General features: G+C 37.7%; 1 protein-coding gene across 1 annotated transcript in view; it reads left to right on the top strand.

The window, feature by feature from the left end:
* kiaa1549la (KIAA1549-like a) overlaps positions 1-12,369 on the top strand; it is a 65,088-nt gene that overhangs the window by 25,437 nt on the left and 27,282 nt on the right. Inside the window, exons 7-10 of the mRNA XM_055155942.1 lie at positions 1,047-1,207; positions 4,391-4,562; positions 6,260-6,420; positions 7,769-7,804. Of these exons, the coding sequence (XP_055011917.1) occupies positions 1,047-1,207; positions 4,391-4,562; positions 6,260-6,420; positions 7,769-7,804 (530 nt within the window). The remainder of the gene's footprint in view (positions 1-1,046; positions 1,208-4,390; positions 4,563-6,259; positions 6,421-7,768; positions 7,805-12,369) is intronic.

The raw sequence follows: 12,369 nt of genomic DNA, 5'->3' as shown, positions 1-12,369 counted from the left end.
CTAGCGCTGATGCTTGTGAAGCTCAGCAGAATCTCCTCTCCCCACTGTGCTGCCTCCTTCTCCCCTGTGCTCCGAACCGCTGTGTTCCAGTGAAGAAGTATTGATGTATAATTCACTGCTTCCTGACCGGGGCACAGAGAGAGATCGCTTCACATCATATCACTACCGGGTGTGGGGCTCTGACGTATGTCTATTATCCTGGTTGTCACATCTTTGTAAAGTAGCTCAAAACACAAGTAAAATAAATTAAATGTCTTGTGCTTACATATACTCAGTCCTTGTTTCCTATAGGTTTGGATGAGGCTATGGTATCAGAATCTGTATAAGTTAGTCAGTCAGCAAAGAACAATAATACAAAATGCATACAAATAGCATACAGAAGGCATAAAAAAGTGTGAGGCTGACAGTATGTGTTTTGTCAATAGAACATGCAACACAATATAACACAAGCTAGGTTTGGGCAGAATTTTAGATTAAGGCCCACTGTAGTCTCATCTATTATTGGAAACCACAGCTCCCTTAGTGAATGAGACACTAAATTAAATGTAGTTACCCAAAATATTTGAGGAATGGATATAGGAATACTTACATGTGGTTTAAAGCTAAAAGTTTTGTTTATCTTTGAAGGTTAATTTTCTTCTTTCTACATCTTCTGCCAAATCACTTTACATTCCCTGCGACACTCTAATGCTAATTACATGCAAATCCGTAATCTCAAGAGTGTAGAATCAATCACTGACAATACAGCAGATATAAGATACAGTTGGAGTGGAGACTTTTCCTTGTTCTTTGGTTAAAGCAGGTATCTCTCCACAGTTAGCCAGCAGGGGACTGTGTTTGATGCATTTGTCACTGCAGCTGTTCTAAAGGTTTCTGGATGAGCAGCTTTAAAATGGATTGTCCCATCACACTGTTCTTTGTAGTGCCCATTCATCTCCTGTCTCTAAGTACTGCAGCTGTCCTTATTCGATCCTCTTATGTATTCTCTCCTCTCACGTGTTTGGACACCTCTGGACCTCTTAACCCTCCTCTGTCTCTCCACACAGTGATCCAGGATGTAGACAGCTCCTCCCTGGAGGCCAACTACCAGAGCTTTGCCAGTCTCATGGAGCAGAGGCTGGCAGAGCTCTTCCTGGTGGCAGGAAGGCAGGGCTCCCAGACGACTCGCTCTCGCCGCGCGACCACTGTGGGGGGCTACACTGTGCAGGTCTGTCTGCCCCTTTATGGATCTGTTTACAGGACACACATGATTGGATTGCAAGTCCCTCCTGCAAACCTCGAGGGTCAAATTTCTCATGAAATTCACTGAAGAGACTAATTTTCAACAATAAGAGGTTTTATGGTCATTTGTTCAGTCAGTTCCATTATTTGTTACAGCACAATAATGAATAATTATTCAAAACTGGATTGCGGTAGAAGAGGTTTTTAAAATATATACTGAATTACCAAAAATTTTAAACCCAACAGCCACAGTACAAAACTGGAATTTTAGAGTAAACACAACACTTGGAATTTATGAGCATGAGAAAGTGAAATCAATAAAAAAGCTTTTAATGAAAAGGATACTCATATTCATAATTAATTCAAGATTTCATTGACCGTCGAAACACAATACTCTCTGTAGAGAAAGATAAAAGTCTTTGTAAGTCTTCAGTACACACAGTCCTGTCTGTGAGCACCACACATTCAGCACCATGGACAGCTCCAGAGGAGGAGTGAATAGTAACTGAAGAGGTCTTTTCTTTATGTAGGACAGCAGTGTTTGCCTCAACATTATTACTCTAAAATATGTTTTTATAGCCATCAATATAAAAGCCTGTGAAAAAATAAGTGTAATAGTTTTCGTAGTATTAGTTGTGGTAAACTAGTAGTAGTAAACCCTTTTATATTTGCAATAGTACATGTATTTTTCCATATGTATGTTATATTATTTAAAAAATGAACAAATCATTAATAACAATTCACCACATGATAAACTGTCTGCCTTTCACTTAGTCAACCTGATACCCTTTGATAACAAACAGCAAGTTAAAGAACAGTGGGATGAAAAAATGGCATCCAATTATCTTTGTCTGTGCTTTTCCTATCATCTGATGGCATTTAAATTCACAAAAGCCCCAGTCGGAAATTAGCTTCGGCAGTTGTTGCTATTTCCATTATATTGAAGTGATTATTAATTAATTGACTGAATAGACCAGCAGATTGTGCAGCCATTAGTCGCTCCCCTTGATTATATCTGGCTCATGTCTGGGACTCGAAATTGCTTTGGAAACTTTTAGAGTGAAAGGTGCACTGTGTAACTTTTCTGGTAAAGGGACTGCCATCTACTTGTTTCCATGCCGATGTTATTGTTTGCCTTGAATGTTCCGCAATATGGCATTAAACTTGTCTATATCCATGGACACAAGCAGATGACACTACCAAAATTACTGGTTAGCTCTGTGGAGAGGCAATCCCACTCACAGGAAGAGTGCATGTTTTTCAATATATTTTTGAGCGGACACTCGTAACTGTATAAATGCATTACACATAAGCTTAATGCCATATTGTGGAACATTCAAGCCAAAAAAAAAAAGCAACATTGGTATGGATACAAGCAGATGGAGCACCCTCTACCAGAAAAGTTACAGATTGCACCATTAATCTCCATTACCATTAATTCAAATTCTTTCATCTGTGTTAGTTATTTAGTATTTTTTTCCTCCACACCTGTTGTATATACTGTTCAAATTAAGACAACAACTTCCTGGGATATGCACATAACACTGCCTCGAGGTTTTACGAGAAGTCACAGATGAGTGCTTTTTATCGCCATGGTGATGGAGGAGGAAGTAGCTTATACTCATATAGAGCTAAAGGGGGAAGAGGATCCATCCAGCCCTTTAATAACACATGTCTCTTCTCTTTATGGCAAAATCAAATTACTGAACTTGATTAAAAGGTGCGATGTGTTGACCATATTAAAAATGTGTTTGATGTATGATGAAGAGGAAATTGGGGTTTCAAGTGGCTCAGTTATCCTTGAGTGTCTTGGCAGAGGGTACTTATCTAGTCGGTACGAGGAGTAAGCTAGACGATGCTGAATCCTGATTGGAAAGACTGGGTTCTGCGTTATCTTTCTACACCGAAAGCATATTAAGAGATAAGAGATTGAATTGGGTGCAATATGGGATTCTATATATCTTAGTTTCAAGCTGTGAGGTCCTGATATATGGCTCTATAGGCACTTTTACACTGGTACTTAAAGGGACAGTTTGGAATTTTAGACATAGAACCTCATTTCCTAGTGAACTAGAGTGTTGGAGACTTGTGGAGACACTTTTTTAAATATTCCATCCAGTCCTTGTATTTACAGGGGTTGCTGGTGCTAGGTTAGTGCATGTCAATGGCCATAGTTAGCCTGTCACTAAAAACTGTCTTACCCACTTCATAAAGCACCAGAGGCAAAACAATTATAACGGCAGACTGTCGATACGAAGGTCTGTGCCGATAGAATAATTTTAGAAGTAAAACCAGCCTTGCATTTGAAGGATTTATGTCTGAGCAGCAGCAGCGAGTTGTACTTCCTGATAGAAAGTTTGGCAGCGGCGGACTGATATATGAGAAAATAGTTCCACAACATGCGACGATTCATGCGATGCAAGGTTAGTTTTATTTCAAACATTATTCTATCAACACAGACATTTACATCAACAGTCTGGTGTAATAATAGATTTGCTTCGGGTGCTCTGTGGAGTGGGTAAGACATGCGCGAGCCTAGCACCAACAACCTCTGCAAACACAAGGACTGGATAGAATTTTTCAAAAAGTGTCTCAGTGCGTCTCCAACATCGGCTAACGAGGAGGCCCTATGTCCAAAATTCTGAACTGTCCCTTTAATCCATCTTTAATCCAGCTTTCACTTTTACTTTAAAGGTGCATTGTGTAACGTTTCTGGTGGAGAGTCTGCCACCAGCTTTTCTTCAAATGTTATTAATTTGTCTGAAATGTTTCGTAGTATAGCGCTAAACCTTTCTATCATCATGAAGACCAAATCAGGCCAAGTTGCAGATCAGATCTGAGCAGAGACAGCCCCACTCACTGTCAGAATGCCTGTTTTTTTCCAGGTATTTTTGAGCGATAAAACCACTTGTGATTGATTGCATTGACCTGTAAATGTTTAATGTCATATTGTGGAATATTTGATAGTGTACCTTTAACTGAAAGTGACAATTTTTCAGCAAATAAGATCAAATTTAGCAACTCTAGCAATAACTATTTAAGAAGAACTTTATAAATATGCTGAAGCCTAACTAGTAATTATTTGTCTTTTGTCTTATTTCCTTTTATATACAAAATTATATAAAATGTACATGATTGTAAAAGGTACTTTTGTCTTGTGTCTCGCCAGATGGTCAGCATTCGTCGTTTGCCTGGCCCTAAAAATCCAGCGGAGATGACCTACTACGCCCAGCACAACGGAGCACCCATCACAGGGACCACTGCCGCCAAAACCCTGAGCAGCCTGGACTCTCAAACCATGGCTCTGACCCTGGGCTACTTTGTACAAGTCCAGGCTGAACGTGAGTTTGAATTTCATTATCAGAACAAAACATTAAAGGTCGTAGATTATATCAGATTGATTCATGTGAGCTTTAAGCCATGTTATAATATAATATGTCGTATATAATATGCTGTTGCCTCTTCAAAACATACTAGGAGTTCTGTTATATCATTCACACATGTTTGAGTAATGCTTTATTATTAGTCTACATCTCCAAAGCTCAAAATCCTCTTGTCATATAGTGGTAGTTTTCAAGTTAACAGCTCCTTTTACATTTAGTTCAGTAGATATGGGCAATTCTACGGATGAAATTATCCAAATGATTCTAGTGAAGGTGTATGGAATTTAAAAACACTATGGAGAGAAGAATACAGCCTGAATATGCAGGGTTTGTTTGTTAAACTGGTGTGAAACTAAACACAAATCCAGGTATGTTTTTGATGAGGAAACAACATTATACAATAATACATATTATGGGCCCTTTAAACATTCATTTATTGCTGAAATCATAAAGTAAATACATTTCTTCCAGATCTGTGCAAATTTTAAACTAACATGACCTGACTCTCCTGTTGACATTAACGACTGAAACAACCGGACAATAAAATAACAGAGACAATCAAATATTTACCCAAACAGTTTCAAGGATTAATTATCTGATTGATTTGAAATAAATGTCCTGTAATCCCTTCATAACAGAGCTTAACAGAGCTTCACACAGATAAGTCATTTAAGACTTACAACTCTTGCATTACCCCAAGTACATGTACGATAATTATCTGAAAATTGAAAGTAAATATGGATCCTGCATAATAGAACACAGTGTTCTCTCTGTATCTGTTCTTTTCCTCCTGAATCTATAATTTTGTGAAGAGAAAGCCATGAGAGCCCTTTACACCTAAAACAATAGTGTGTCCATGCAGGGAGCACTCTGTTCTCACAAAACCCACCTACTCTGCATTTAACCAGGGGACACTCAGTACCCAGGCCTAAATACTGTGCAAAGAACTACTACTTATGGCACTTGTATGTTGTAGCCATGTGACATATTCAGCAAGGTAAATACATCTCCTAACTTACTGTCTTAAATGTGCATTGTGTAACTTTTCTGGTGGAGGGTCCATCACATGGTTTCACAGTATAGTATTAAACCTTTCTATCTTCATGGAGACCAAACCAGGTCAGCTCTGTGGAGAGGTTACCCCTCTCACAGAATGTCAGAGTACTTGTTTTTTTCAAGGTATTTCTGAGCTATAAAACCACCTCTAATTGAATAAATATAAGGTAGAACTGTTTAATGTCATAATTTGGAACATCTCAGGCAGACAACATCAATGACATTTCTACAGAAACAAGAAGGTGATGGACCCACTACCGCAAAGTAACACAGTACACCTTTAACGTGACAGGTTTGACTGATTTTCTAATTTTGACTTAATGTGGTATGATTATACTTCTTGTAAAAATAAGTTATAGTTTTACACCAAATAAGAAGTAATTTGCCAAGAAAAGTTGTAAAATATGTCGAAAATGACAGGACGTAGGGTTAAGAGTTCATTTTATTTGAACATTTTTTAAAAAAGGTATGAAGGCATATGTGTCATTGGAATCAACACAAGAATGAAGGCTGTATATAAAAACATACAACTGCTGAAGTATTATTTCTTGAAAATAATTTTTTAAAGTCTTAATTATTATATTTTTGTGTTTGGGCAGCTGTGGTAAAGACCCCGCCCAGTGACCTCTGGATCATGGCTGTGCTCACTCCTCTCTTCTTGTTGATGGTGGTTATCGGGATGGTGGCCTACATCATTTGCAAACGGAACAGAGTCATTTTTAAAACAGGCCCATTCAGAAACTTCAAGTCCCGCTCTAAGGTAACAGCCTAAAACCAAAGCCTCATAAATGTCTTCCACCCCTCCCTTCTTCTTCTGTCTGTCTGTCTACTAAACTCCACGCACCAGTGTTTCAAATAGATATGGCCGCCGGATCAAATCTAGTGTGAAAATTGAAGCGATATTACATAAGGTGTTGCACATCACATTTCAAAGTGATTGTGTTCAGTCCTTCCGGTCACTAAACCGAGAGCCATCTGTGGCGGTTTCACTCTCTCTGTCCAGTAGCCTCTGGTCAAGGCTAATCATGTGTGATAAGAAAGACCAATCAGCCAAAAGGAAGTGGGCTTTGTTGAAGAACAAAAACAAACCTAAGGCAAAATCTTACAAATGTGAGTCACCAGTTAATCACATCATTCTTGTCAAGTTAATGGGATTTATTTGAAGAGTTGTCTGTGTTTGAGTGAAGAAGTAAACAAACTGGACCCAGACCAAACTTGTTAGTCCACAAGTGTTTTGTTGCGCCAGAGCAGGCTTAGATTGGAGAGCTGATTAAGTTTCCTCTCCACAGTCTGAGGTACACTCAGGACTGCAGACCTCCTCCAGTTTACTTAAGGTCACGCAGACTTCGTTTTGAAGCCAACTTTGTGTAAAATATTTAATGTTATTATCCAACACTTTATTTTTAAACCAGACATAGCAATCTGGTTCTTTAGTCATGTATGAGGAATATATCTGTGTTTGATTACAGGCTGCCCACAAGCCCAGCGCTAGCACTAACAGCAGGTAGCATTCCTGCTGAGCTTATTCAAAATGGTCTAGCTATTTAAAGTGCCATTTGTGGCTGTCTAGATACAGATCTGAGACTCATGTCTGTGTTGAACACAGGGTTTGATATGTCAAACTTTTAATATTCATTCTAATCTATATCTTCATTTAAGGCACACTATATAACTTGTTTTTCACTATGTATATGCTTTTGCTTAAAATGTTCCACAGTATTGCCTTTAAGTTGTCTCCATGGAGACAGAGGTTTAGTGCCATATTGTGAAAGATTACAGGAAAAGCTATAACATCTCCATAGAAATGAAGGTGCACCTTTCATTAAATCAATATAAACTTAATATGACACAGTCAACTTTAGCAGCTCTACTCTGTGGGCTGTGACAGTGATTAGACTGATGTGAAAGAGAACTGCACATATCTTTTCTCCTTTCAAAAATCTACAGCAATCTAGCAATCTTTCAGCTATTGCTTCAATGAAAAAGTAAAATTTATTTTCTTATAACAATACAAAGCCCACTCTTTCATTTAACATAGCCCTATTGTCTGTTGTCTACTGTCTTGTTCTTTCCTTTGACCTTTCCCCTTTGTCCCTCTCTCTGTTTAGACTTCATATCGTAGAGAAGGCAGTTACCACCACCAGGTACTCCCCGTCGCTACGCTTTGTTTGAATACATGAATGTATGAGAGCATATTGCTGCATTGCTTTGTCTTTGTTTGGCTTTTTTCTCAGTCTGTGATTTCACAAACCCTGGAAACGCTCCTTAAACAGTGTGAATCTGTGTTCTGTGTACTCTTGTTGCTGGGTAGATTTCTGCATGTGACTGCTTGGACGTGACTTATTCCTTTGTCCTCGCTGACCATTGGAGATCAATATTTAGGTGGGAGAAGTGTATAAACTATAATAGGGGCGTTAAAATTCACTACACGATCTATAAGTATTGTATTGTTTTGCTTTGAGGCAATAGCCCAAATAAATAAGGAAGTCCCATTTCAGGCTAATGAGGACTATTTGTGAACCTGTACACAATATTTTTAGGTTCTTACAAAACAGAACAATGAAAAGCCTGTGAACTAAGGCAATCTATTTTTATTTCTCATAAAATAGCTCAGGAGTCTGCACTGCCTATTCAATTTTGCTCGGTCTTTTTCATTGAAATTCCATAGCTTCATTGGTTGTGATTTGCAGTGAAATGAAATAGCCCCGGTGCCTCCAATAGATCAAAAGTGCGTATGCAAAACAAATAAGAGAGTATTTATGTTCTGAAAACAGCATCAGAAGCACATGGGGACGGTCCCTGTGGCTCAGACTGCTGTGGTGGGACGTGCCAGCTGGTGTTCAGTTATTTTTAGGATCATACATATCGCTATCGTGAAATATAGAAAAAGGCATGCTAAAAAGTTCAACTCGTGTGTTTGATTTAGGGTATTTTACAGTATTTAAAGTGCCCATATTACGCTGTTTTCTGATCTTATAATGTTGTTTGCTCATCACAAACATACCTGGTTTGTTTCATTTATACATGTTTAAATAATCCTGCGTGTTTTTCTCTCAAACAGAAAACACTGTTTTACCATGTGATATAATGTGGTAATACAGGGAATGCTCCACTATGTTTTTAAACTCCACACACTTTCACAAGAATCATTTAGATCATTTCAGTGCTAGAATTTCCAATCCCTACAAAATGTAAAAAGTAACTGGTAACATGAAAACTACCACAAACAGAGCATTTTGAGCTTTGGGGATGCAGACAGACTAAAAATAAAGGATTACTCAAAGATAGAGAATAACATATTTTATTTGAGTTCTGTCTAATTAGGCCAGTGGAGATGAAAAATCAGGAAGGATAATGGATGAATAGGGCTTTTAGGACTTGCTTTGATCTGGCTGTCATTTTACTCATGATGCATCTTGACCTATATAATGCATCATGAGTAAAATGACAGCCAGATCAAAGCAAGCAAGCATATATATATATATATACACGCACGCACACACACACACACACACACACACACACACACATATATATATATATATATCCCATATTGTGTCACAAATCCCTGCCACACCGATTTTTCTCTGTGGATGGTGGTGCAATGCATACACGTGTATTTTGGACAAGACAGGAAAATGTATTAATAATTGATCACCGTGGGTCTCTATGAGCCTAAGGTAGGGTATAACCTACAAATTGAAGCGTTAAAGGTACACTATGAAACTTTCTGGTTGGGGGCCCATCACCTGCTTGTTTCTATGGATATGCCACTGCTCTGCCTGGAATGTTCCACAGAAACAGCTCTACCTTTCATTTATTAAATTACAAGTGATATTATAGCTCAAAAATACCTAGAAAAACAGACATTGTGACTGTGAGCGGGATTGCCTCGCCACAGATCTGACTTGTACCTTGGTCTGGTTTAGAAAGAAAGGTAGAACGTTTAATACTATACTGTGAAACATTCCAGACAAAGCAATCAACAAGACATCTCCATGGACCCATGACAAAGGACTACAAAGCCCAAACTTTGATAGGAAATGCAGTCCAATGTGTTTTGATGAAACATGACGGCCTGGCACTCAGAGGCATTCCCCCCCTCCTCTTTCTTTATTTCATTTATCTACTTTTATATCAACACAGATGCTTAAAATCAAACAGAAAAGGTCCCGGGTGATGTACAACACAGACACATGATTGATGTAAAATCTTGATGAGGCACCACCAAACACACCTCATGAAACAACGGTGAAGCTTTTCTTTGTGATTTTGTAAAATTCAGAAACAGGTCAAGTCTCTCGAGAAGAAATTATGTTTTTTTTTTTAAGTACTCATTGATGACAATGCATGCCCTCCAAACTAATTAGTTTTTAATGTTTTGTCTGGTAAAATAAAACATTTCTCTAATATAATTATTAACAGGAAAATGCACACATATATTCAAGTAATAATATAAGTTGAACAGAATCTTGAACAGAATTTATAAAAATACAATAATCAAGCAAACAAATGTACATGCAAACAAACAATATTATACATGTTTACAAAGAAGAAAAAAATTGGTATTATATAACACTTATAACATAATATAACTTATAACATAATATAACTCAAGAGGGGGTATTATGCTAAATCTAGGGTGAAGTCAGGTATATTGAGCTGTCAAGTAAAATAAACCACACAAGGTTTGAGCCCCCTGGCTCTTTAAATATTCACTCACAGTTTAGGCAAAGGATCTAAAGTTGTTCTCTTGTGTATTTCACAAAAAACTAAACATTTGATTGGTGTGTAGTGGTTATCGTGGGAGGAGCCACACTTCACATATAATCTTTTTTTCCCCTAACTTCAGTACGTTATTATTACGTTCATTACGTTGTTGAGTTAAATATTTGGATTAAGTGTTAATCTCTATTAATCTCCATTCTACAGACTGATTCAGAACAAACTGGGTTCATTATGGTAGTTTATCTGTAAGGAGGTATAAGTATTTATCAGATTTAGTCAGTTGAATGTTTTGTTTGGCAATGAGTTAAAAGTGGGTAGTAAAATCTTGTGAAATAATATGTTTTGCAAGAACGTAGCGATTGCAAACTGGCCATTATTATTAACTAAAGGAGAAAAGGAAGAGGCTTTTTAGTTGACTAAAACTATACCACAACAAGCATCATTTGTGTCCAACCTATTGAAATGTTTCTGTTGTAACTTATTTTTAAAGCTGTGAGGATGGGTTTGTTTTGTAAATGCTCCTTAAACACATGTGTTTTGTAATACAAGAGGCTGCATACATTTTTAATGAGTCCCAAACTAAGAGCTATTCACAAGTGGCGCCATAAGGCTTCTATTACTTGTCTACAAATACATTTAGGCTCCTCTAATGTGACCACTTAAAAAGAGACTTAACTGCTTTATAATCTCTTCTATCTTAACTGGTGTTTAATATTATTGAAAAAACGCTTTAATTTAAATAAATAAGAAGAAGTTTTGTTCATTTATTTGTTGTTATGTAATTCTCCAACATTTAGTCTATGTTTAGCCATAATAGTGTTTAGCTGTTCTGTTAATTGCTCTTGTGGAATTGTCATTGTCCTATAATCTACTCTGGCGTTCATCACCTCACTGGGCAGACTATCTTCAGATCAATACTGTGGCCTGATGAGGTGTGCGTTTGTGCGTTTAACAGCTATTGTGCCGACTTCAGCTTTGCTGGGAATCTGGGACATTGCTCCAAATTTCTACTTTTGTTCTAACTCTCAATAGTCACAGATTCCCAGATAAATTATTTGTTTATTAGTTACAGAATACTGAATACCTGAATTAATATGTATTTTGTAACATATTTGATTACATGGTCCAGTCAGAGTACTGTACTCTGGTTACGTTTACACTGAAACAAATCACTGTATCACCATATCGGAAACGATCTGTGTCCAGACACATCGTTTCTGTGTCCACAAGCCTTCCCTATCCTCACAGCTTTGCACATATTTGTTTATGTTTTACAGAAACGAAACTTAAAACCACATGGATTATTTACATAAACTAAGCATTCAAAAAACAGCTTTTGTCAAACTTAAAAAGGACACGATTCTGCTAATGGTGAGTCTGTTCTGTGCAAGTAGTTCTAACTCCGCTGTTTTCAGTTCTATGGTTTGTTTAAACTGTTTTGTTTAAACAGCGAATCAGGAAGGCGCAAATCACAGTGACGTGGTCCAATAAGGACGGCAACTAGAGCTCCTACGTCAGTGTATCAATGTTTTTAGACATCCACACAGTGCCGGATCAGATCCATACTCATATGAATTCATGGGAGCTGGCAGTACCAGATCGTTCCATCTCTGGAGCCATTTTCCATCGGATTAGTGTGGATGAACACTGCATCTGCAACAAAAACGACTCGAATATGTACTAGTGTGGATGGGGCCTCTGAATACTTGAAATACTTTTACACAATTTGCATTATATTATAGTAAAAAAAAAAAAAATACTACATTTATATATATTACAAACTGCTTTATTTCTGTTGCCCTGTTTGTCATGCATCACTTAGGTCTAATTTGAGAAGGGGGCCAAAGGGGTCTGTTGTCCCGGACCTCAGGGTTTTAAGGTGACCAGAATTACACCCTTGTCTTATTAATTTATATAACGGGGGGTCCACATGAGGCTTCTTGCCCCAGGCCCCTTAATTTCTGTTGACGTGCCTGACTAT

Source organism: Boleophthalmus pectinirostris, unplaced genomic scaffold (genome assembly GCF_026225935.1).
Source record: "Boleophthalmus pectinirostris isolate CB_2022bp ecotype Guang Dong unplaced genomic scaffold, ASM2622593v1 HiC_scaffold_2, whole genome shotgun sequence".
Lineage (NCBI taxonomy): Eukaryota > Metazoa > Chordata > Actinopteri > Gobiiformes > Gobiidae > Boleophthalmus > Boleophthalmus pectinirostris.
The sequence above is the reverse complement of the archived record's forward strand: the minus strand, read 5'-3'. Positions and strand labels throughout refer to the sequence as shown.